Source organism: Lissotriton vulgaris, chromosome 1_2, assembly GCF_964263255.1.
Source record: "Lissotriton vulgaris chromosome 1_2, aLisVul1.2, whole genome shotgun sequence".
In the NCBI taxonomy this organism is placed as follows: domain Eukaryota; kingdom Metazoa; phylum Chordata; class Amphibia; order Caudata; family Salamandridae; genus Lissotriton; species Lissotriton vulgaris.
This window is the reverse complement of record NC_141686.1, coordinates 70,800,745-70,827,576: the sequence shown is the minus strand read 5'-3', so window position 1 is coordinate 70,827,576 and position 26,832 is coordinate 70,800,745. Positions and strand designations below refer to the sequence as shown.

The 26,832-nt window shown below is 46.9% G+C and overlaps 1 protein-coding gene across 1 annotated transcript in view; it reads left to right on the top strand.

Annotated features, from left to right (window-relative positions):
* Window positions 1-26,832, top strand: part of LOC147733931 (sodium- and chloride-dependent GABA transporter 1-like) — a 292,502-nt gene that overhangs the window by 51,755 nt on the left and 213,915 nt on the right. Inside the window, exon 4 of the mRNA XM_086953601.1 lies at window positions 8,510-8,619. Coding sequence (XP_086809727.1) covers window positions 8,510-8,619 — 110 coding nt within the window. The remainder of the gene's footprint in view (window positions 1-8,509; window positions 8,620-26,832) is intronic.

Below are 26,832 nucleotides of genomic sequence, written 5' to 3'. Positions count from 1 at the left end.
TGTGTATGAAAAGTAATCTAAAAAGTAACTTACATGATATTCTGCTAAAATCCTATACAAAGTATATGTAATGTATTCTGAAAAGTATTGCATTATCAGTAATAACCCTAGGCAATGGGCTCCAGTTTGCAAAGATTTGTTAACTACGCATTCCATTAAAAACACGGAATTCAGTTTCTCCACATAGACTAAACTGCACCCAAAAATGTTTTGATAAAGCAACTTTACATGCTAAAAAGCATATAACCAATTCACAAAAGTGAACTTTGAATGTGAAAAATATCAGGCAATGAGAGAGGTGATGATTTTGGCATCACCCCTAATCTAGGGGGAGAACCAAGCAGATGCATTGAACACAAAGAGCATATCACGCTGAACGATTCAGTGGTGGTCCCATTCTCTTAGGACCACCACAGTTGTGGGCAAAAATACAATCCAACCAAAGGCCCTGCAAAGCATTATGGGACGAGATTAGCATTGGACAGTGAATATTATAGTATCCAATATCAAAATAATTCTACGAAGAACTGCAGTTCAACTAGTCGTTACTAGCTGTCCCTCATGAGTCAAATGCAAATGCATTAAAATTATTACATCAAGCTGAAGTTCAACTAGTCGTTGGTAGGTGTCCCTCAAATCAAATGCTATTGCATTTGACTCATGAGGGACACCTAGTAACGACTAGTGGAACTTCAGCTTCATGAAAGTGCTTCAATGTTGTTGCATTTGACTCGTGAGGGACACCTAGTAACGACTAGTGGAACTGTAGCTTGATGTAATAATTTCAATGCTTTTGCATTTGACTCGTGAGGGACACCTAGTAACGACTAGTTGAACTGCAGCTCTTTGTAGAATTAGTTTGATATTGGATACTATAATATTCACTGTCCACTGCTAATCTTGTCCCATAATGCTTTGCAGGGCCTTTGGTTGGGATTTAATTTTAGTCCATAACTGTGCTTGGGGTGGTCCTAAGAGGATGGGACCACCACTGAATCGATCAGCAAGGTGTACTCTTTGTTTTCTAGGCATCTGCTTGGTTCTCTCCCAAGGTTAGGGAGGATACCAAAATCATCACTTCTCTCACTGCTCGCTAAATTTTCATTTTTCCTTTTGTGAATGCATTTTAGCATGTAAAGACAGAGATACTTGTTATTATACCAAAAGTATATGAGATTTCTGTTTTTATTAATTTGGAGTCCAACGGAGCAAAATGCATATGCCCACCTTTATTCAGTAATACTACTGTAATCAAATCAAAGTACATTTACAATTGCAATCCAAACTGTGTTACAACTATATATTTACTGCAAAGAATTCATCACTTATCTGTGCCAGGCCTGTTTGGTTATAGGAAAAAAATAACTAAAAGAATATTTTTATACAAAAACAATTGGTTTGAAATTCACTCTGTGAGTGTGTAAAATCATTTGCTGACTGAGTGTGTACACCGAATGCTTAACGCTGTCCTCTGATACAGCCTTACTGCTCGACCACAATACCACAAATAGAGTGTAAGGTACAATCTACTTTTACCTCTGCCTTCCTTTGGGGTTCCACTGGACTCTGTGCACATTATACCTCACTTTGGTATAGTGTATACAGATTCCTACAGTATCCCTTCCCAAAACAATTATTTGGCTGTTTAAAAAGGAACGCTTTTGAAGCTCTTTAGACTTCTTGGTTGCTGTTTTTCTACATCATTGAGAATCTCTGAGCAACATAAAATGCTCACTAGATATCCGGAAAAGGGACTAGAGAGCCACAGGGTAGCTGCCAAGTCAAGCTATGCCCCCAGTTATAAAGCCCTCCTGATTGTAAATGGATTCCTGATGCCCACCATTATAGATTGCTATGGATTCATTAATACATTACAATTGCAGAGATAATCAATATCATACAGTAATATAGAAAGATTCATGGTGGATAGATAGATTAGGCACACTATCCCTGTTTGGTCTTTAATGATTTTAGGACTTGCATTACTTTTATAAAAGTACAAAATTGGCCTTGTAAGATTTAATTATTTTAGAGAGCACAAATGGTTATAAACATTTCTTTTCATTTGTTTGCTAAACTATGACATTAAATACTTGGCATTCTGGTGCATAAGCCTACCTAATACATTTCCTATGTGTGAGATGTTGATGTATTTTTCTGCTTGGTGAACAACATTTGTGATTTACATATATTTATTTCAGAGTTCCTATAAATTATAATTCAATTACTTAGTTATGTAAGGTTTTGTTCTGTGTGAGTAAGGTCTGATAAAGTTCAAACCATTGGCAAGTTCTTTTTTGAGGCATTGAAACACAACCTGACATTTTGCGGCTGCTCCATTTACATCAAGATAAAGAATTAATAAGAACAGATAATATGGTTACCTTGGTACAATGCTCGTACTTCTTGAGTCCAGTTTGATCTTTCGCTGGTGTTTGCAGGGTGAATGGTGAACTATAACTCACATAGTTTGTCTCGCCAAACAAATACCACAATCAACCATAATTGAATGATGATCTCAGTGAACAATTGTACATGGACCAGTAACACTATGATGTCCCTCGTTTCCTCTCAGTTTAAAAATGCTGATAGTCTGAATTAATTAAACTGCCATATTCACTAAGCATGGGCTGAAAATTCGTTTCGCTCGCGGAATTTGCGGATTTTCCGCGATTTCGCGATCCGCGAATCTCGCAAAATCGCGGTAAAATCCGCGAATCAGCGGGGACTAATTTTCAGGCAAGCACTTACAGGGTCACAGCAGCAGGTGCAAAAGTTGAAGCTAATTTTTTGTAACCTTTTACCAAAGGGTTACAAAGAAATTAACTTCAACTTGGGCACTAGCTGCTGTAAGCCTGTAAGTGCTTCCTGGCCCCTCGTTGCCTACTTGCAACTATTCTATGACCCTGCTCTGACCCTTGAAGCAGAGTCAGAGAAGAGTTACAAGTAGGCAATGAGGCGTCTGTCACGAAAATTAAACCTCAACAGGAAGCACTGACAGATAGAAAAACAAGCATTTGCAATGCAATAGGTCTCGCATTAGGAAAGTTTGAGCTATTGGTCTTGTAAATGACATTTTTTTTAATGTATGTGTTGTTTTTGAAAATAGCTAAATTAATAGCTTTGTCATTTACAATGCCAATAGTTATAACTTTCGCAAATGTGACACCTATAGCATTTGTAATGCAACATGTTTTGTATTTACGCGACTTAGCTGTATTGATATTACAAATTACAATGGCTTTTAATTTTTTTAAATGATTAATACTTAAATAAAAGTGATTTTAATTTATAATGGCAATAGCTTAAACTTTTGTAAATAACTTTTGTGAAGATTATGTTCAGTGTATTTTATTGTGACGAAAATCCAAGAACAGAAGTGAAATATTAACATCTTTTTGTGACATTTGTAATAAAGTTTGAAACATTGAGAGAACATATTTGAACCAGTTGTTGTTGAATGGTTGTGCAGATTGATGCTGGGGTGGAGCTGAGTGGTGCTGTGGTGGTGCTGAGTGGTGCTGTGGTGATGCTGAGTGGTGCTGTGGTGGTGCTGAGTGATGCTGGCATGGTGCTGAGTGATGTTGGGGTGGTGCTGAGTGGTGCTGTGGTGGTGCTGAGTGGTGCTGTGGTGGTGCTGAGTGGTGCTGTGGTGGTGCTGAGTGATGCTGTGGTGGTGCTGAGTGGTGCTGTGGTGGTGCTGAGTGATAATGTGGTGGTGCTTAGTGATAATGTGGTGGTGCTGAGTGATGCTGGGGTAGCGCTGAGTGATGATGTGGTGATGCAGAGGACAGAAAGGCACAAAAAGCAGTCTAACAAAGGGCAGAAGGGCAGAAAAACAAGGGAAAAACGAGTCTAACAGAGGGCAGAAGGGCACAAAAAAACAGTCTAACAGAGGACAGAAGGGCAGAAAAACAAGGGAAAAACGAGTCTAACAGAGGACAGAGGGGCACAAAAAACGAGTCTAACAGGGCAGAAAGGCACAAAAACGAGTCTAACAGAGGGCAGAAGGGCACAAAAAACGAGTCTAACAGGGGCAGAAGGGCAGAAAAACAAGGGAAAACCGAGTCTAACAGAGGGCAGAAGTGCACAAACAACGAGTCTAACAGGGGGCAGAATGAATCCCGCCCTGCGTGTTTGTCCGAAGATGCCACCTTTTTGTGCAATACCTCTACTCAACTGGAGTACTTTCTACCGTCTAATCAGTAAGTGCTCTCTCATTGGCTAAATGTATAGGGGCAGATTTACAATAACTGGTGCATCCCCAATGCGGCGCACCATGTAGCAAAAATGGCACAAATGGGTCACGCATCTGTGCCGTAAAAGCAGTGCATTGCTGGAGCTGCGTCACGCTTGCGACCCAGCTCCAGCAATGCTCTGGGGGGCCCTATCTCCCCAATGCTGCATCAAGCCTTGCGCCTGCTTCAAGCAGGCGCAGGGTTTTGACGCAGCATTGGCCTAAAAGTGACTGAGTGAAATCTTGTAGATTTCACTCAGCCACTTTTAGGAGGCGTTCCTGTGCAGGAACGCCCTCCCCTGCGCTGGAATGCCTCCTGATGGCGCAGGGCTTTACAACGTGACGCATCTCTCAGAATAGTCATGTTGTTAATACCCAGCACCATGGCGCATCTTTGTGCTGTCGCTGCGTCACAAAAGGTCTCGGTAGAGGGTGGCAGTGGTGAACCAGAGGGTGGCAGTGATGAACGAGAGAGTGACAGTGATGAACCAGAGGGTGGCAGGGGTGAACCAGAGAGTGACAGTGCTGAACCAGAGGGTGGCAGTGCTGAACCAGAGGGTGGCAGGGGTGAACCAGAAGGTGGCAGGGGTGAACCAGAGGGTGGCAGGGGTGAACCAGAGGGTGGCAGTGATGAACCAGATGGTGGCAGGGGTGAACCAGAGGGTTGCAGTGGTGAACCAGAGGGTGGCATGGGTGAAACAGAGGGTGGCAGTGGTGAACCAGAGAGTGGCAGTGGTGAACCAGAGGGTGGCAGTGCTGAACCAGAGAGTGACAGTGGTCCGATCATAGGTTGGTCAGGTTCTCCATATTGGGGAGTGTGCAACTACCCAGCGGCGCTCCCACACAGCCTAGATCAGCCTCGAGGGCACTACACAGAGTGACGCCTGAGCTGTTAGCGCAGGCGTTTGTTGACCATCCGTGCCCCCTCTCGGGTGACTTGGAATTGGACACAGAGGCCATGCAGGTCTGGCTGGCAGAGAGGCTGAATGATTTAGCCCCTGTATTGGCCCCTCTGCCTATGGCCAAACGACTGTCTGCGCCGTGGTTTACGGAGGCGTTGCGCATCGCTCGCAGCCAGTGTAAGGTGGCTGAGAGGGCATGGCGCCTTCAGTATGATGGGGAGGCCAGACTTGCCTATAGGTTGGCAGTTAAAGCCTACCATCGCAATATTCTCTGTGCTAAAAAGTAATATCTTGCCAGAAGGATAGAGGCGTCCTCCAACTCTTGCAAGGAGATCTTCACTGTGGTGAGGCAGTTTACGGCCCCTAGATCCAATTTGCCTCAAATAGTGTCATCTGAGTCGTGGGTCTGTGATCTTGCCAGGTTCTTTACGGATAAGATCAAAGCGATCCAGGCCTCCTTTTCAGAGAGGTCCGATGAAGGGTTTCTTAGCATTGGGGCGGGACCTGCGCCATTGTCCACGCCAGATGCTGTTTTGGCGGAGTTCCCCGCTGTTTCCATCGATGCCTCCCTGGTGCTTTTGGCCAGTCTTAAATCAGGCTCGCCATTAGACCCCTGTCCGGCCAAATTTCTGGCCAGGATGGCGCCGGTCGTGAACCCATTGGTCAATCCTCTCTTGAACGCGTCTTTGAGGGAGGGAAGGGTCCCGCGGTCCTGGAAAAGGGCTATGGTGATCCCCCTCCTCAAGAAGCCTGGATTAGATGCCGAGGTTCTGGCCAATTACAGGCCAATTTCCCTCCTCCCGGCTCTGGCTAAGATCACGGTGAAGCATGTGCATGGCGTTCTTTCTGGCTTTCTAGAATCAAATAACCTACTGCACCCCTCACAATCCGGATTCCGGCCTAATTTAAGTACGGAGACGGCACTCCTTGAGGTGTCAGAGGTTATTCGGGAGACACTGGACGCAGGAGGCAAGGCCATGCTTGTCATGCTAGATTTGTCGGCGGCCTTTGACACCGTCCCCCATGAGGCGCTCCTCGCCAGACTTTATGACATCGGTCTAAGGGGGACGGTGCTCAAAAGGTTTACATCTTTTCTTGAGGGCCACCAATAAACGGTCTGGGCCTCCCCGAGCTCCGCTGAGATGCCGCCTTTGGGAGTCGGAGTTCCACAGGGTTCTGTGTTGAGCCCGACTCTTTTTAATATCTTTATGACCCCTCTGGCGGCACTGGTGGAGGCTTTTGGGGCCCAGATCGTGTCTTACGCGGATGACACGCAACTGCTCTTTACGTGCAGGAAAGATCAGGCATTCGATGGAGAGAGCATTCAGGGGTGTCTGGGGATGGTCTTTGATTGGTTCCAGCGGAACAGCCTTAAGGCCAACTCCAGCAAATCGGAGGTTCTGTTCTTTGGCTGTGCCGCAGACCCTGAATGGCGGGAGTGGTGGCCAACGGACATGTGTCCCCCTGTTCAGTCATCTCAGGTGGCCAAAAACTTGGGAGTCAAGTTGGATAACAATCTCACGCTAAGATCTCACATTCTTGGTCTGACGGGCACTTGTTTTGGTATCTTGAAGATGCTCCGTAAGTTTTTACCTCTGCTTACAGAAGAGCACAGAAAGATCACTGTTCAAGCCTTAATAGGCTCTAGATTGGACTATGCCAATGCCCTTTATTTAGGGCTTCCGGATTATTTGGTTCAGCGGCTGCAGGTGGTGCAGAACTCCGCGGCTCGCGCCATCTTTGGCCTTTATAGGCGAGCAAGAGCATCCGGGTTGCTACAGTCGCTTCACTGGCTGCCCATCCGGAAGCGGATTATGTTTAAAACGCTGACTTTGGTGCATAAAGCAATCTTTGGCTCGGAAGCAAGGTATCTGCAGCGTAGGCTTGCCTTTTATCGCCCGGTTCGTTCACTTCGGTCGGTATCTCTGTTCACGGCCGTGGTCCCTCGAGTGAGGAAGGCTCGCACCGGGGGTCGTTCCTTTAGTCTCAGGGCCCCCCAGCTGTGGAATTCTTTACCTTTGGCTTTACGTAGTACTCCTAATTTGTTCCTGTTTAGGAAGAGCCTTAAGACCTGGCTTTTTAACCTTTAGGTTGTTTCTCTTTTCTTATGTTTCTGTTTTATGCTGTTATGTTTGTTAACGCTGAGCTGCCTGTATAAAGCGCCGGGACACTCTTTCTGAGTAGCCGTGCGCTATACAAATACAAGTATAACATAACATAACAGTGGTTAACCAGAGGGTGGCAGTGGTGAACCAGAGGAGCTGAGATGAACCAGAGGGTGGCAGTCGTGAACCAGAGGGCGGCAGTGGTGAACCAGAGGGTGACAATGCTGAACCAGAGGGTGTCAGGGGTGAACCAGAGGGTGCTGTGATGAACCAGAGGGTGGCAGTGGTGAACCAGAGGGTGGTAGGGGTGAACCAGCGGGTGGCAGTGGTGAACCAGAGGGTGGCAGTGCTGAACCAGAGGGTGACAGTGGTTAACCAGAGGGTGGCAGTGGTGAACCAGAGGTGCTGTGATGAACCAGCGGGTGGCAGTCGTGAACCCGAGGGTGGCAGTCGTAAACCAGAGGGTGACAGTGCTGAACCAGAGGGTGGCAGGGGTGAACCAGAGTGGCAGTGCTGAACCAGAGGGTGGCAGTGGTGAACCAGAGGGTGGCAGGGGTGAACCAGAGGGTGGCAGTGGTGAACCAGAGGGTGGCAGTGATGAACCAGAGGGTGGCAGTGGTGAACCAGAGGGTGCTGTGCCCATACACGATCGCACGGATAACTTCGCCATGCAAGCGGCCCGCAAACGAGCAAAAAGCCCTGCGAACGCGCAAAAAACCCTGCGAACATGCAAAAAACCCCATGAACACGCAAAAAACCAATTCGCACGAATTCGCGGTTTTGCGGATTGCGAATTCGATTCCGCGTGAATTCGCAGAATGCGAATTCGCAAATTTCGCCCATACTTAATATTCACTGTTGGTAGAGATGGAATGTCTTTGATTCCTACATGAATAGGGATGAGAGAGTTTGGCAATCAAAGTCAGTTGTGTTTGAGTATTGAATTACTACGCTCATCCACTCTTAACTCCAAAAACTGAATTTGTTGCATGATATTGGGAATCAGTAGAAACAATTCTGGGATGACAGCATGAGCTAAAAAAGGCAGGAGCCTTCATATCCGCATTCTACTAGATTATATCCTACATGTGTCACATCGACTGTGGTGGGTCTCAGTGCCTCATACTCTATCTGATGGATCATGCCAACCATTTGATATTTGTTCTTTTTCTCATCAATGAGTCTGACTAATAACCATTCTCATCTTCCTAAATCGATCAGTGATTTACAGGGAATGTCTAATCTTCACACTTATCTTTCCCTAGGATCTCCCGTGGCAGAGCTGTGACAACAGCTGGAATACCGACAGATGTTTCTCCAACTACACCCTCAATGATACCACCAACTTGACCAGCTCTGTGGCTGAGTTCTGGGAGTACGTCTTCAGGCCGAGTCAGGTTTCATTATTGATGGGTTCATTTGGGGGGGATTGTGATGTAGTGGGGTCATATTGTACAAAGTTCAGTATCAGATCATTTTGATCACTTCTCTAAGCTCAGAAAGCTCCATTCACAACTTCTAGGTTTAAGATCATGGATCCACTTCATGATGAGTGGCTATGGAATCAATATTTGGTCCATTGATTGACTGCTTACGCTTGCCACAAACACACCTTGCGCTGTCTCAAAATTTACATAGTTTTTCCCCAGCCTGTCTTGTCTAGTTAGAGGTCTACAAAGACTGACCACTCTGATATCATTTGATGTGACCTAGAAGGTTAAATGGCAATGTGTGTGCACTGGGTAAACATAACACTGACACTAAAACTGACTTGGAGTATATTGTCAATTCCAATGCCTTTGCCATTGCTTGATGTAAATATAGTAAATCGGATAATTCAAAATCTGTCACCTGTTCAGAGGAATACTAGCAATTTGTATCTCACTGCTGCCAGGTAAGTTTTCCAAACACAATTGCGTATTTTTCTGCTCTAATTTATGAGTTGTGATTGAATACAAATTAAAAAAGTTGTAATTTTCAAATGTACCACGAAAGTGTAGCTAATGCATTAAAATGCGCAATTCAGTCTTCTACCAAACGCAACAAAGGAAATCCGAAGGCCGCAGCACACGGTCACTCAGACACTTTATTATTTAGATTAATTATTTAACTCTGTAGAAATTTACGTTCAATCGCAAAAACGTTCTTAGGACACCTGCACTGCTGCACTATTCCTTTGATTAAACATTCACGTGTGTTGTTTAGTAAAAAAGTATTGAAATTCAATTACATTTTTTGCGGTTTATATCTTCTTCCTATAGCTGCTAAATAAAATGTTGACATTTTTGAAAACTGCGTATTTTGCCTTATCAATCACTCAATCAATCATATCATTTGTAAAGCGCACTACTCACCCGTGAGGGTCTCAAGGCGCTGGGGTGGGGAATGCTGCTACTGCTCGAAAAGCCAGGTCTTGAGGAGTTTTCTGAAGGTCAGCAGGTCTTGGGTCTGCCATAGGTGGATGGGAAAGGTGTTCCGGGTCTTTGCGGCGAGGTGGGAGAACGATCTGCCGCCTGAGGTCGCTCTTTGAAAGTGGGGGACTGTAGCAAGGGCGAGGTTGGCGGAGCGGAGCTGGTGGGTGGTGGTGTAGAAGCTGAGTCTTCTGTTTAGGTACGTTGGCCCGGTGTTGTGGAGTGCATTGTGTGCGTGGGTGAGGAGCTTGAAGGTTATCCTCTTGTTGACCGGGAACCAGTACAGGTCTCTCAGGTGGGCTGTGATGTGGCTACGGCGAGGGATGTCAAGGATCAGGCGTGCAGAGGCGTTCTGGATGCATTGGAGCCTTCTCATGAGTTTGGCCGAGGCTCCTGCATAGAGGGTGTTTCCATGGTCCAACCTACTGCTGACAAGCGCCTGGGTGACTGTTCTTCTCATTTCAGTGGGGATCCACTTATAGATCCTACGGAGCATGCGGAGAGTGTTGAAGCAGGAGGAGGAGACAGCGTTGACCAGTTTAGTCATGGAGAGGGTGTAGTCGAGGATGACCCCTAGGTTGCGTGCGTGGTCGGTGGGTGTTGGAGCGGTTTCCAGTGCGGTCGGCCACCAGGAGTCGTCCCAGGCTGAAGGGTTGGATCCGAGGATAAAGACCTCCGTCTTGTCCAAGTTCAGCTTCAGTCGGCTGTTACTCATCCATTCAGCAACAGCCTTCATTCCTTCGTGAAGGTTGGTTTTGGTGGTGTGGGGGTCCTTGGTGAGGGAGAGTATCAGCTGGGTGTCATCGGCGTAGGAGAGGATGTTGTGGTTGTGCCTATGCGCGACGTGGGCAAGCGGTGCCATGTAGATGTTAAACAGAGTTGGGCTGAGGGATGAGCCCTGGGGTACGCCGCAGATGATCTCGGTGGCTTCGGAGCGGAAGGGGGAAGGCGGATGCTCTGTGTTCTGCCGGAGAGGAAGGAGGTGGTCCAGTCCAGGACCTTCTCTTGGATCCCAGCCCTGTGGAAGCGTGTTCGTAGTGTGTGGTGACAGACCGTGTCGAAGGCGGCTGACAGGTCCAGAAGGATGAGGGCCGCCGTTTCTCCGTTGTCCAGCAGAGACTTGATGTCATCGGTGGCGGCAATGAGAGTAGTCTCGGTGCTGTGGTTGCTGCAAAACTCGGACTGGGAAGGGTCCAGGATGTTTTTCTCCTCGAGGTAGCGGGTCAGTTGTTCGTTGACGGTCTTCTCGATGGACTTTGCCGGGAACGGGAGCAGGGAGATGGGCCGGAAGTTCTTGAGGTCCTCGGGGTCCGCCTTGGGTTTCTTGAGTAAGGCGTTGATCTCGGCGTGCTTCCAGCTCTCCGGGAAGGTTGCTGTCTCGAAGGAGGTGTTGATGACTTTCCGGAGATGGGGTGCAATGGATGTGCTGGCTTTGTTGAAGATGTGGTGTGGGCATGGATCTGACGGAGATCCTGAGTGGATGGTGTCCATCATTTTGATGGTGTCATCGTCGTTGATGTTGGTCCAGTAGAGCAGGCGGCTGGTGCGGATGGTGGTCATGGGGGCGGAGGTCTCAGTGGTTGTAGGGGCGGTTGTGGCGTTGAAACTGCCGTGGATGTCTGTGATCTTGATGTGGAAGAAGGTGGCCAGCGATTCGCACAGGTCTTGCGAGGGTGGGACGTCGTTGGTGTTGGAGCTGGGGTTGGAGAGTTCCTTCACGATGTTGAAGAGCTCTTTGCTGTTGTGCGCATTTTGTCTAGGCTGTATTTGAAGGAGGCCCTTTTGGTGGATCTGATGAGGTGATGGTGTCTGCGGGTGGCATTCTTGTGGGCGGCGTGGCTGTCCAGATCTTCTCCAGCTTTCGGCAGGTTTGCTTGGAGGCCCGGAGGTTTTCAGTGAACCAGCTGGCTTTTTTGTTGGTATGATTGTTGGAGGGTTTCTTGATTGGGTCGAGTGTGTTGGCGCAGTCGTTGATCCACTGTCTGAGGTTGCGGGCCGAGGTGTCGGGGTCTGTAAAGTCGGCGGGTGGGCTCGGGGCGAGGGTGGTGGTTAGCTGGTCTTCGGTCACTTTGCTCCAGCAGCAGTGGGACATCTGCTGGGTGCGGTGGTGTGTGGTGGGTTTCTTGAAGGTGAAGTGGATGCAGCGGTGGTCGGTCCAGTGGAGTTCGATGGTATGGTTGAAGGAGACGTGGGGGCTTCCAGAGAAGATGGGGTCAAGCGTGTGACCGGCAGAGTGGGTGGGTGTTGTGAGGAGTTGTCTGAGTCCGAGGTTGGCTAGGTTGTCGATCAGGGTGGTGGAGTTGGTGTCGTCATTGTTCTCGAGGTGGAAGTTCAGGTCCCCGAAGAAGATGTAGTCCGTGGAGGCGAGGGCGTGTGTGCTGACGAAGTCGGCAATGGAGTCGCTGAACTGTGGTCGGGGTCCGGGCAGTCTGTAGATGAGAGTTCCTCTGAGGGTGGTGTTGGGGTCGGTGTGGATCTGGAAGTGCAGGTGTTGGGTGGTGCTGAGGGTGTCGTCGGTGTTGGTCGAGACTCTGAGAGAGTTCCTGCGGCCGATGGCGATTCCTCCTCCTGCTTTGTTAGTGCAGTCCTTTTGGGTGATCTTGTAGCCTTCCGGGACGGTTATCGCTATGTCGGGTGCCGAGGCGGGGTTCAGCCAGGTCTCCGTCAGGAAGGCCACGTCTGGGGAGATTGAGTCGAGTAGGTCCCAGAGTTCAACAGCATATTTTCGAGCGGAGCGGGTGTTGAGAAGGATGCATCTGAGGTGGTTGGGTTCTTTCCTGGTCGGCAGCATGGTGGGGCGGATTCTTGTGAAGCTGCAGTTCGGGCAGGTGAAAGCTCCGTGGGTGCATTTCGGGGCGGCCAGGAAGCAGGTGTGTGATTGTCCGGTGTTGAGTGCGTGGAGGGTTCTGGCATCGTAGCGGTGTCGGGTGTCGTGGCGTTCGTGGTGTCCAGGTGTTCTGGCGCTGGGCGCGGTCCAGGCACGGACGGGCACAGACGGGCTTGCCTTAGGTGCGCTAGCGGTGGCCTGCTGAGCGCGGTCATGCAGCGGCCGCGTAGCAGCTTCCACATGAGGGGATGTTGGTGGGAGGAGCAGCTGGGAGGCGGGAGCGGGGCGGCGAATGGGATTGCAGGTGGCCAGGGACGCAGCGGCGGAAAAAATGGGCGGGGGCCGTGGGAGAACTGGGCACAGGAAGGAAAAACAAGTTTAGGCAAAAAAACAAGTACAGGCACAGGGGAATAAAAACAAGTCTGGGCAAGAAAGCAAGTACAGGCACAGGGGTATAAAAATAAGTCTGGGCAAGAAAGCAAGTTAGGCCCAGGGGAAAAAATAAAAGATTAGGCCAAAACAATGCAGGCAGAGCCGTGCAGCAGCGGGGGGAGCGACCTGCCGGCGAGCACGGTCATCGGTCGCTCCTTTCACCATTGCGCGGCTTCCATATGAGGGGATGTGGGAGGGAGGAGCAGCTGGGAGGCGGGAGCGGGCGGCAAATGGGATTGCAGGTAGGCGGGGCCACAGGGATGCAGCAGCGGGAAAAATGGGCGGGCCGCGGGAGAACTGGGCACAGGAAGGAAAAACAAGTTTAGGCAAGAAAACAAGTACAGGCACAGAGGAATAAAAACAAGATGGGATCTATTAAGTTTAGTTGTCAGTTGCATTTTTTCTGGATATCTTTATTGTGCTAAATTGATGCATTACTTTATGTGTGCTGACATTTCTTTAGCGAAAACCTAGTTGGGAAGCAACAGAGCACTGCAATGTATGGGGATTTGGGAACAATCAGAGACTGTGTTCAGCAAGATGGGTTTTACATATATCTGCATTACGCGTTTTTATATTACATATATTACACATATATAATTAGTGTGTTTAAGACATATATTAAGTATCTTACGGAGGTCTGGGCCCATCATGTGGAATTCAGGAGCATAAACACCTTCATTTACTAGTGCAAACTCAGGTTTGTCATTCACACAATCCAAACTGCAGTAGATGAAATGTAACATTATTATCACTGTGATATAATATTACTCATAAATATGCCTGAGTACAGTCGTGGGTTGTGGGCATTTCAGGATAGGGTCACTTGCCTTGACTCTAATTAACACTATGAGGCTGGATTTTGACATGTGCAGCATTTCCACACATATTGGAATCCTGAGTTTTGCCAAAAATGCTCCTTGCAAATTTTCCCCAGTCATCTTCGACAACTTAATTTACCAAAGTGATGCTGGAGAAAAATTTGGGATGAATTCTAACACATGCAAAATGTGCTGCACAATTTGGGATAGGGTAACTAATCCCTACAAACTTAATAAACACAATCTGGTAATGTCAAAACACAGTTGTGAGAGACTCTCTGCGTAACCCCTAGTAGTTATGGCACAAGCAGAAGGCAATCCCCAAGAAAAAACAAAATGAGCAAGAAGACATTGAGACTATTACAATGGAATAGGAGGAATTGAAGCTCTGATTTTTTAAGGCAAAAATCATTTAGAAAAGTAAAGTATCATAAAAAAACAGAAGTGAATGTTTCACTGAGACACAGCAATTCCAGGGCGATCATGACAAAGCACATGACGGAGTCACCGAGCAGATCATCCCGGTTAAGGTTTGTATCTTCAGACATAGGGCCTGATTAGGATGGCGGTTGGACTTCCATCCACCCGCCACCCTAGGGGTGCTAGGACCGGCCGCCAGTGGTGCGGCGGTCCGGCACCAACAATTAGGATGACACTGTGGCAGTGGCATCCTCTATTCCCAGCATTGTGGCGGGCGGTGCTCACAGCACTGCGCTCCACAATGCTGGGAATGCATTGTCATGCACAAGGTGACAGGCACAGCGCGGTACCTGCCATCATGTCCATCACAATGTAGGAGGTACCATAGGTAACCCCCATGTGCACCCCCCACCCATCCAATACCCTGTAGGGCCCGCAATGGGCCCCCGAAAGCAGACTCTGCATGGATTTCCATGGCTGGGTTTCTGTGGGCTGGGGCCAAGGTACAGTAATTGACTATACTTTTATTACTGAGGATATGGGCCGGATTCTTCACTCCTGGGTAGCAAGGAAAAATGATCATAGTGATCACAATCCTATGGAATTGAACCTTAGCTTAACTGATAGTACCCTGCTTCATAAGTGCTTGGGGGCAACAGACTTTGGTATAAAGGATAATGGGCTTAGGATAATCTGGCGAACCGCTAATATTCCATCCGTGCTGACCATTTTGTTTGGATCTAACCTAGGTCTGATTATTGACTGCTTGTTAGTTGATAGCCCCCTACCATCTGAGATCAAACAACTTTTGAAAAATGTTACAATTTTACCAGAGATGTTATTAAAAGTATCTGAGACCTGCAAGGAGTCCCTACCCAGGTTGGCTTGATAGTTCATGTAGAGCTGCTAACAGAAGGTTGTGCATAGGCCTTAATTGTAAGCCTAGGAACAAGCAGTTGGTAGCAGCAGCAAGGCTAGACTATAACCAATTCATTAGAAAAAGAAATCTGAGAAGCAAAGAAGAAATTTGAAGAGACATGTTCAAACATGTAAGGACAATGATACTAGGAGATCCTGGGACATCATAAATAAAGGGAGTATGAGTACTACTATGATAGAAAAGCTAGGGTCCAATATTAGTCCAGATGACTGGCTGGACCACTTCAGGCAGACGTATTCCTTTGGTGAACATTCTGGGAATGCTGAGATGGTTTAAGCTACACTCTTTCCCTTGGAGACTAGATTTGATTTTGTGTAGGCTACTGTAGCCATCATCAATAGTCCATCTAAAAAGGCGCTGAGCCCTGATGGGGTACAGATGGATATCTATATAAAGAATATTCCTTGATTGGCACCTATTATTACTAATGTCCTAAATGCTGCAGTCTCCCAGGAAATTCCTGCCTCATGACAAATGGCCTGCATAGTGTACCAACCCCACTCACCAGAATTAGAGGCAGTGGCGGCTGTTGAGATTTGAAAGTGGTGCGGTGTAAAAGTTTGAGATGAGTGGGCATAGCGAGCAAGCCTAACTGCCATAAGGTAGGTTTGAGGTGGGATTTTTTTTTAAAGTGGGGAAACGGTGCATGTTCAAGCACCCATGCAAAGCACTCCAACACTCAAGTTTGTGCTGTGAAAAAGGCTATAGAGTATTAAGTACACTGGGTATCTGGGAAACAGGACAAACGGGCCTGCTAGTCTATACCTATTGAATCATATTCCCTGCGTGATCCTCACCACTCCATAACATCTTTACAACAAAACCCTCATCTGAGCCATCGCAGGTGTAACACGAATTCCTAAAACCATGAGTCTTCAAAGTAATAGGAAAATAGGCCAGAATAAGTCAACAATACCTCTTATTTGACTACCGGGAACATGGAGGCAGCCCATGGAGCATTGGAGCTGCGCATAAATAAGGTGCCCTCTAATGAAAATACATTAGAGGGGTGATGAGCCTGCCATTCTGACACAAAACATACCTGTCCCCTGCAGGTAACTGCAGCAAATGCATTAACCCCTCAAGCGGCCTTACCTCATGAAGACAATTCTCAGGCAGGGCCCGTCCTTTTCCGAAGACGTCAGGGATACCTGCTACTTTCATTGGCAAGGGTTCCCCTCGGTATCATCCTAGGGGCCAAGTAAAGCATTTTTGGAGGACTTGAGAGGCTTTAATCCATGGAATCATGTAGCCCAGTTAGTAGCCTGCCTCTACCTTTACAGTCAGCTGCTCCTCAAACGTGATTCAGGAAGTCACAAGCTGCAATCACCGAGGTCAGGGTCTGTCAGAAGCGGCCAGGAGACGTAAAACCCCCAACGGCCATGGGTCCCAAGTCAGCAAGCGCACGTCACGCACTGTGCCTCATATGTGAAGTGAAGGATCTGCATCAGTTTGCATACAGTGTAAAACACGGATCCTGCATGTGAGTTTGCAAGTTGTTTTGTGCTCTTTCTACACCACAGAAGAACCCTTATGAAAGCTGCCCGGTCCCCTTGTGCCACAGCCCTCGGCAGTGATGATGGAGAAGAGCCGACCGGTTTGCACTTAAATTTCTTCCCGCTCAATCAGAGCTGAGCTGGGCATCACCCCCACATCCCCGGACTGTGGGCAGATCTCCTAACTGACAGTTCCTCGCTCTCCATCCCGTCCACCGTATCCCCGTCCTCATCCCCCAAGGGCCCGCACATGCTTTGGGCACAGCCGAGAAGTCTCCCCCAGGGGCTCCGTCGTATTTTCTGTCCGAAGCTTCACAACATTAACCCTTGGTGTGCCGGGCGGCGCTGCAGGAGCTGCGTAGACAAACTCTTCCACAGCCCACTCCCCCAGCTTCCATTGCCCAATCAGGAGGCGCAAACATGAAGGGAGTGCTTTAGTTGTTACCACCCACTTCACTTCGTCCCCGTAGGCCAGCCCTGCCCCTTTACATGTAGTTCAATGGCGCTCTGCTGAAAACGCCTGGGCCAAAGCATAAGCGCCCCATTTAAAAGTAAATCCTTGCCGCTTCCTCCGGCCACTCCCATCATGCTTTCATCACCCTCCTGGTGTGTGCCTCGAGGGTGAGAAATAGCCCTCGCCACCGGCCAGCACATGTGCAGGAGGACTGTCTCTGACTGTACCCCTTCCTTAAAGAAAACAAAAAAAACGAGAATTTGTATTCAAATTAGACATAGCACGAAGCAGTGAAGGAGCGCTTAATTTAAAGCTGCTCCACATGTGTACACATTCTCTCCAGTCTTCTCCCGGATGCTAGTGAGGCAACATCCCTTTTGCCCATTAATACCAGCCGCCACTGATTACAGGTTCTGCGGGAACTAAGAGAGTCCCAGTCACCCACCCTGTACCTCGACCCTACGTGCCTACAAAGACAACAGCACGGGCGGACAACGCAGCGGGGGTAAGGTAGGAAGGAAAAGAAAACAAGGATGGCAGTGGTGACACAAGTCTGCTTCTCTCAGGACTGCACCAACACTTCAGGCACACCAATGAGCCTCAAAGGAGTCACTAAGCCGAAGAAGAAAAAACAAACATCAGTAAGACAAATCCCCTAAAAGCAGGGCAATGTACTACACAGATCATAACCATCTAATAAACCCCTGCTCACCCTCTTATGATAGGGACCAGTCTCCACAGGCTCCAGAAAAGTCTCCTTCTTGGTATGATGCAAGCAGGGAAAAGGAGACCCTCAAAACAGATGTAAACTGCACAAGGTTCAGGGGAGAAATACTCTGTGAAAAAATACGAGCGGGAAAAAGCACAAAGTCACAGAAAACCTGCCTTTGATCTATTAATATAGACCCAAACATAAGGATGAAGTCCGTTTGTATAATGATCCTCCAGTGCACTGGAAAAAAGAAAAAACAAGAATCACGGGCGACGAGGTTAGGAATCACCTTGCACCTCTCACTACAACGTAGGATGAAATCCCAAGTCCCAAATCTAAACTCCAGTGAAAGGAAGGGGGAATTTATAAAGTTCCAGCTGGAGCTTATTGCTGCTTGAAAAGCTGAAAAAACAGGAATCCAATCTGATCAGCAGGAGCCCCGTAGTAAGGTCGGCTTCCAGAATCCTTCTGGGACACAAACCGGAAGCGAACCCAAGCAAGAAGGATCAGGGAGGCGGCTCTCTAATACTCCCCATACCGCCGCCTAAACCAATAGTGGCTACGCTGACAAAGCGAAAGCTCGCGGAAAGGAAACAAAAGAACGACCCCCCCTCCCAGAAGAGCATAGCCAAAAGAGAAATCACCAGTAAAATGTCACACAACAACGTGAACCATGCACACGGGCAGGTAAGGGAAATCAGACCGTAACACATAGTACCTCTTTTTCAAAAAGGTAACAGGAATGATCCTCGATTTTATAGACCAATATCGCTGCTGGATTCCTTGGTTAAGATTGTGGGGTGTATTATTTTACATAGGATTGAGGATTGGATCAATAAAAACAATATACTCAGTTCTGCGCATTATGAGTTTAGAGAAGGCCTCGGTACCCAAACATAGTTTTTGAACATACACCTGCTAATAGGGAAGTACACAATGCTCAAAAAGGAACGCTGTGCGCCGAACACCACTGACCATGAACGCAACCTGGGGGTCATCCTGGACTCATTGCTGTCAGTGACCCAGCAAGTCAACGCCGTCTCTTCCTCCTGCTTCAACACCCTCCGCAAGATCTACAGATACATCCCCAGCAGAACCAGAAGGACGGTCACCCAGGCCCTTGTCAGCAGCAAACTGGACTACGGCAACGCACTCTACGCGGGAACCTCGGCCAAACTCCAGAAACGGCTACAATGCATGCAGAACGCCTCTGCATGCCTCATCTGCAACATCCCCAGCCACATTACAGCCCACCTGAGAGACCTACACTGGCTCCCCATCAACAACAGGATAACCTTCAAGCTTCTCACAGACGCTCACAAAGCACTCCACAACACCGGACCAGTGTACCTCAACAAACGACTCACCTTCTACACCCCGAACAGCCAGCTTCGCTCCGCTTACCTCGTCCTCGCTACCGCCCCCTGCATCCGAAGAGCGACCGCCGGCGGCAGATCATTCTCCCACCTCGCCGCCGAGACTTGGAACACCCTCCCCATCCACCTGCGACAGACCCCGGACCTGCTGACCTTCAGGAGACTTCTCAAGAACTGGCTGTTTGAACAGTAGCAGTACCCCCCACTCCCCCCCTAGCACCTTGAGACCCTCACGGGTAAGTAGTGCGCTCTACAAATGGATTGATTGATTGATTATACCTTGCTTTTATGGATCTTAGTAGTGCCTTTGTGACGAGGAGGACCCGGACTCGGGCCCTCCAGGCTTACTTTTACCTGTGTCCCCTCTCTTTGCACAGCACACCGACACATGGAAGACGGCTGACGACTGGTTCAACCCTACACGGGACCCTGAGGAGCCTTGTTTCTTTAATTGGGCGGAGCTGGATCCTGAACCCGCCCTCCTGCCGGAGGTAAAGCAACGCCCAAAGTAGACTCAGGTGTGTGTTACACCCGGAGGGAGTGGAGAGTGGTGGCGTGAGGAGGAAGCAGTGTGGAGTACGGAGGACGGAGAATCAAAGAAGATTGCGAGTAAGGAGGAGGCGGGAGAGCAGTGGAGGAGGACGGGAGAGGAGAGAAGCGAGGAACATCGGCTGGAGGAGACGGGAGAGCAGTGGAGGAGGACGGGAGAGGAGAGAAGCGAGGAACATCGGCTGGAGGAGGCGGGAGAGCAGCGGAGGAGGACGGAGACAAGAGGCGAGGAAGACATCGGATCACCGACCTGCGGAGAGAGAACCGAGACGACCGCGACAAGCCGGGAGGCCAACGGGGAGGCGCATCGCCCAGCCACACTTCCCACGAAGTGTGGCTAGAGCAGGTACGGTCACGGTTCGCGGGGTGGGCAGGGCGTAAGTGGGGCAAGCCACCGTGAGACGATACACTCGACCTTCTGGGCACCAAATCCCCACCCTTCACCTTATCGACACCGTAAACCTTTTTGAGCACGTGTGGTCCCTCACTTCCCTACCCTAAACAACAATCAGTATCCAGTGCCTAAATATTGATTTCTTTCCTTCTGGGCGGCGTTCCGGACGGGAGTCGAGACGGCAGATGCAAGGCCTACAACACCCAGGAGGCACCGGGAATCACGGCGGCTGGGAACTGCTAAACAAGCTGCGGAGGACGCCGAGAACCCGCTCCCTTTCTACCGAGTGCCTGTGCAGAAGAGACGGCAATATAAAACAATAAAACCCTCGTTACCCAGGTCCCCTGTGTCAGTGAGTTTATTCGATAGCCCGACCAAAAGCTCACAGCCTTCTATTGGATAAATCACTCCATATTTTGGTGTATTCAGTCCAAGATAGGCCTGCCCTATTAAATAGTTTCTTCAGACTTTGCATGTTGGTGTCAGGGCCTCAGTTAGAGATGGTATAGAGGGTGAATTACGGAACCTTCAAATCTAATTTGGGGTGTCCATCAGTGCTGTGTTTTAGGCCCCATTTTATTTCTTTTATACATGAATGGGTTCAATCATTTTTAGTTACATGGATGAAGGACTTACAGAAAGTGAAAGCTAAAAAGGTGCCGGCCTTACTTTCTACCGATGATGCGGTCTTGCTCTCGCTCACATTGAATGGCCTTCGTGTTCTTATAGACGCTTTTAGTATTTTCATGGATGATTTAGACCTGATAGTTAATTTAGCAAAAACGCATTTTATGGCATGTGGAAAGCAACAACATAAAACTGAACTCATTTCAATTAAAGGACAAAACATTATACAATTTAGTTGGTTCTCCTACTTAGGTTTAACCTTTGATTCTCATCGCAGCTGATTACCCTGTATCTGCCATCGATGTTTCTGTTTCAATCACTCAGTGGGGGCCCTGTTTGGGTTGGCAACTAGAGTCAGTAATAAAACAATTCTACCTTTATTAGAGGTGTATAAACTCAAATGTTTACATTACAACAAGAGGAGAATCATTTCTGTAGGAGATTGTTAGTTGTAGGACCAGATAGTCCCTAGTTCTTTTTGCTAGAGGATTTGGGCCTAGGTTTTGTGGAAGACCGCATAAAGCTTCCACCACTCTTTCTCTGTATTGCGGTTTGAGGAAATTAACAAACTGAACGTATTTGCGAGAGCATTACTGATTGTTTAGCTTTTGATTTTTGGTACAAGATCCATTGGTTACATTAGGAGTACTGCTGAAACACTGGGAAGACCCGAGTTATATCTGTCTCCACATCTGGTGGAAAAAGGGGAGAGTTGTAGGGTCGTAGAGGTTTTTTGAGTTTCGCATCTGCTACTAGAGAGATGAAGGAATTGGACAAACCATCTCTGAGACTTTTTATTTTAGTGTGCTCTTGTGAGGAAATTTCCTCTCAGATGCTGCTGCACTTAACCCTTTTTTGTAAATATTTTGAACCTTTTAGGTGTAGATATTTTATTTCCTAAGGTAAAAGCTTAAGATGTTCGCCAATTTAGACCAGCCTTTTATTTTCTCTGCATGCTGTCAGATCTCACTGTGTGTTTTTCTGTGGGGGACTTTTTAAACAGTGCACTGCTATGGTGTAATTCAATGAATTTGTAACAAAACGTATATATACATTTTTATGAAATATATAGTTGATGTATTGTATTTATTGCTCTTATATGATTATTTTTCAGTAATCGAATAAAGATGATGAAAGAGAGCACTAAGGCTGTTATTTCTTCTGCCCACTCCTTTGCCACTCGCAGTTAGCTAATCTCTGCTTATTGGGCAGCAGTTGGCACTCTCTGTCCTTCCTGTGTTCAGAGGCAGACTTTTGCCTTCTGAGCCATTGTTGTTAACTCTCCCAACCTAAGATGTACATTGCATGTCTAGAGTTGCAATGAGTGGCAAAACTGGTTTGAGGTAGTCCAGACTCAGGCTGCTTGAAGTAAATGTTTTACAAAGTTACTTTAAAACTTAAGTTATTAAAAATCTATTTCACCATTCAAACAGGTTTTGAAAAGTGAGTATGAAATAGCTTTGAAAGACATTGCTACCATTTTTACAAATTGAAATCGAAAATTGAATATTAAAAAAAAAATAGGCCTTCCTATTGAAAATACAGCTGGTCCAATGCAGTGAAATATGTTTAAGCCATCAGTAACTGTGAGGGTACACGTTTTAAATTTAGAGGGTCCCATTTGTTTTTATATATCATGCACCCTACCCTGTGGGCCTCCAAGGCACACTTTAGGGGTGACATATTAATGTATAAAATACGTTTTCCAATATAAAAAAGGCTCTTTTCTGTTCCATGTGTCTCTGGGTTTCTTTTAAACTACAGCCCAGCCACAGCACAGTGATATTCCTGGCAACCACATATTTTTGTCATATATCGATCGGGTAGTGTAAATACTGATAAATACCATATATGATATTGAACTCCCATGCAATTGTGGAATTTTCTGTTCCAACCGACTATGGCCTTACTGAAAGGTTAAATAGGACAGTTAAATAGGCCAATTGTGTCTCAGTGCCGCCCTGCCTACCAAGGATTTAGCTGAAATGATATTAATGTCCAGGGCAGTTGTAAGTCACTATCCCGAGTGGATATTGGGATGCAAGTGCTCCAAAATTGATAGTGGTGTACGTTTTCGAGTGCAAATTTGGTTTTGTTTCATATCTGTGCATGCACAAATAAACACTGTTACATTTATGTACATGCATTGTTCTATTCATGAGAGTACTCCTGGAAAGCTGTGATAGTCAAAGTTTCCCGTGAGTGTTCCTACAATTTTCAGTTATTTCCAAGAAACACAGAAATGGATTCCAATGTCGATGTGAGCTTATAGGAGCAATTTTCTGATTGGCTTCATAAACTAGGCCCTAAGAACTTTGTACTGATTCATTACATGTTCAGCACAGTAGGCAGTGGAACCTCAAAGCATGTGCGCCTGGTGGCCCAAAAAGGACAGGAAATGGTGTACAACCAATCATGGTTTTTTATTGGCTACATCCAAGTTCTGAACTTTTTTCACACTTGCCACTCTCCCACCCTTCTTTGTCTTTAGATATTAGTCTAACACTTTTTTGTTCAAACAAGTTCTTTCTTGATTGAATAGTTTCTTATTTTTACTTGACAATATAGTGTAGGTATATTGGCTTACTTATATTTTTCCTTCTATGTTCATTTGTTATTTTTTAGCATTATACATTTTAATTGTGCACTGGTCTACCAGCCCTTTTGCAAGGTTTGCACTTATTAGTTACATTAAGTTATAATGCAGTGTTTGATGCAGAAACCTTTTACCACTTTATCAAAGGAGTGAGTATGTAGCAGTAGTGTTGTGTTTACCACACAATATTTATGAATATTTATGCATGTTTAAGCAGCAGTAAAAAAATAACACACAACAATACCACAACAACCAACAATACATTGTAGAAAAATTACAAAACTACAATACAACGCTACAGAAAACTATACAGCAGGAGCAAAACATCAATATAGTTACACAGTACAACATAATACACACTACAATATACCAACACAACAACAAACACACAAACTCAACAACAAAGAAATAAAAGTACACCAACACAACACAATAACACAATACGAGAGCACAGCAACACAAAACAAGAATACAACCACCCAACAAAGCAGCACAAAGCAAAAGCACAACAATAAAGCAACATCATAATAATGCAAGTGTGTTTGTGTTGCACTCTGTTGGTTTGTGTTCTGGTATGTTGTTCCTTTGTGCTATTGAAATGTTGTGTTTTTGTTGTTTTGGGGAGTTTTGTTGTCATTTGTGTTACATGTATGTATGTATGTATGTATGTATGTCTGTATGTATGTATGTATGTGTGTATGTATACAGTACTATATATACAGGCTCAAAACCAAAGAGAAAATCAATGAGTGATGGGAGGGTTCCAAAACTGGAAATGAAATGTTACTTTTTCGTGATGTAGTGCTCCTTGAAAAGGTGTGTAGTCAGTTGGAGTGGGTACCACATAATCAAAGACTGAACATGAGAGAGGCAGCGATAAAGAGAAACAGGGAAACACAAGAGATGAATGTACAGAATGATCAGTGAAGAAAAAAGTTAAAAGAAGGGGCGGCAGGAAGTAGGGTGAGAAGGATAGAATGAGCGATAGAAAAGAAAGCGGAGAAAGGGAAGAAGGGAGAGGAGAACAGAAATACTGATAAGGGATGAGGGAACAACCGGGGGGTCAACGATCCAGTCCGTGGCTTGCGGGTTGCAGATTGCAGATTGTCGACGAGGAGAGCGAGGAGAAAGACATTGACTGTTGCGGCTCTGCTGCGGAGGGACCGCTGAAAGCCGAAAGCACCCAAAGGCACCAGAAGCACCTGACTGACTGGCATCACTCCGGCGTGCTGGGAGCGAGGTGCTAGGAAAAGACTGTTGCGGCTACACTCCGCTGCGAGGTACCGCTGTGAGGTACCCCTGAAGCTCCGGGTTGATGACTGACACCCCTCCCTGACACTTCCCCGATCCAGCTCTACATGTTGGGGAGTAGAGCGGGAGCAGGAGGGAAGGCGCCTCGGCCCTGCTCAACATGTTTGGAGCAGGAAGAGGAGTGACTCCCGCTCCCTGAGCCAAGGCTCAGGGAGCGGGAGGGCAGAAAGACTAGAGCTGCCCCTATTGAGCGCAGCGAGCCTCACTAAGCCTCCCCAAGCCGCTGACCCACCACTGCAGGACCGCCCTCCCACTGGTCAGTGACAGCACATGGCAGTGAGTCTTACTGGAGCGCCGTAGAAAACGCAGCGGTGAGGTGAGGTTGTGAGATTTGTGAGGGTTGCTCCGGCCAGAAGTTCAAGGGAGCGCCACAGCGACACTCCAGCGGGGGGTGCAACACTACGGCAGCATCAAGGCTAAGGCGCAGTGTGACACAGACAGGAGCACCAGGAGCGTTAGGAGCCAAGGAGTCAAGGAGCCTACAAGAGCACAGCCTCAAGAGCCACGGAAGCAGGACCAACGAAGTGCAGGAATAAATCAAATATATGGCATACATTTCACTGAATATCCCAATATTCCTCATCATGTGTACCCTACTACTGGCCCTCTCCTAGCACAGGAGTGGATAAATTTAGGGCCAAAGCCAGGCTAGACCCGGGCAAAAGCCGGGGAAAATCAAAACTAAGCCAGGGCTACCTGGGACTAACTTGGATTGCAACAGGCAGTTGACTGTCAAAAATAAGTAAAATAATACCCAGCTAAATTAGAATTTGAAAAACGAAAAAACTAAAGTCAAAAGCCATGACATAGCCACTCACCCACAGAGGAAGAGATCAGGCTGGGTCAGGTGGACGCCGAAGCAGCCTCTAGAAATCCAAAAGGCGAAGAAAATCCCCAGCGTCGACCAAGAGAACGCAAGACAAAATAAAATTGTAACCAACAACTCAACTCAGACAAAAAAAGGAACATTAATAGCTGCACAAAGTCCACTAATCTCTCCAATCGCAACCATGAAACAAGAACAAGAACCAGGAAGGGAGAGGGAAAACAGGAAGAAACAAGGCCTTCTTCTTCCTGAAAAACCCAGGGGCCACACTCTTCACTACTCCAAGAGTTTTGCCAGGCCTGCCCGATCCTTTAACCCCGAGAAGGCAGATTACAACAAAGGACCAGCAACCGCTCTAAGTGTCTCAACTGCCGAGTCATCCTTGGGGCTAATGGCCCCTCTTGAGGACCAAATTACCTCAAGCGGCCAAAGCCCACACCAAGACGGCAGAAAAGCAATTAATCAACAACACAAAGAAACTGGAGAGAACAACCAGCGGAGAGAAACCTCCCCAGATAAGGCCGGCACAGGAGAAATTTCAGCAGGGGCCCCCGGTAAACCTCAGGTAACAGCAACAACCCCCCCTGTCAGAGATAGCAACTGGAGGATGGAAGGAGAGACGCATGGAGAATGTCCAACAAAATCTGAATCAAACGCAACACCTAAAACTGCACTAACTTTCTTCACAAAATTTACAAAATTCACATCACCTAACACCCTAACAAAGTCACTAAGACAAGAACCGCCAGTCAAACAGGCAGGGAGAATTGAAGCCAGATACACAAGGCGCAAAGGGCAAGTATAGTAGAGCCGAACAACTTGAATGACTCTGAAACTTCCTGGCTGAAGTTCCTAAGTACTACATCAAGCCCAATAGTTAACAAGCATTGGAAATGCAATAGGGCTCGCATTAGGAAAGTTTGAGCTATTGGTCTTATAAATTAAATTTTTATTATTTATGTGTTAGTTTTTTAAAATAGCTAAATTAATAGCTTTGTCATTTACAATGCCAATAGTTATAACTTTCGCAAATGTGACACCTATAGCATTTGTAATGCAACATGTTTTATATTTACAGGACTTAGATGTATTGATATTACAAATAACAATGGCTTTTAATTTTTTTTAAATAATTAATACTTAAATAATTTATTTAATTTGTAATGGCAATAGCTTAAACTTTGGGAAATAACTTTTGTGAAGATTATGTTAAGTGTTTTTTATTGTGACGAAAATCCATGTGTGTGGTTGTGAGTCACCAAAATAGGAGAAGACTACCTGGAAGAAAGAGAGAGGGTGAGGGGGCAGCTGCTAGCGGAAAGTGGAAGTGAACATCGTTGTTTAAACAAACACGATAAAACGAAAGCAGTGCTCCACAGGAAAAACCTGTCAAGCG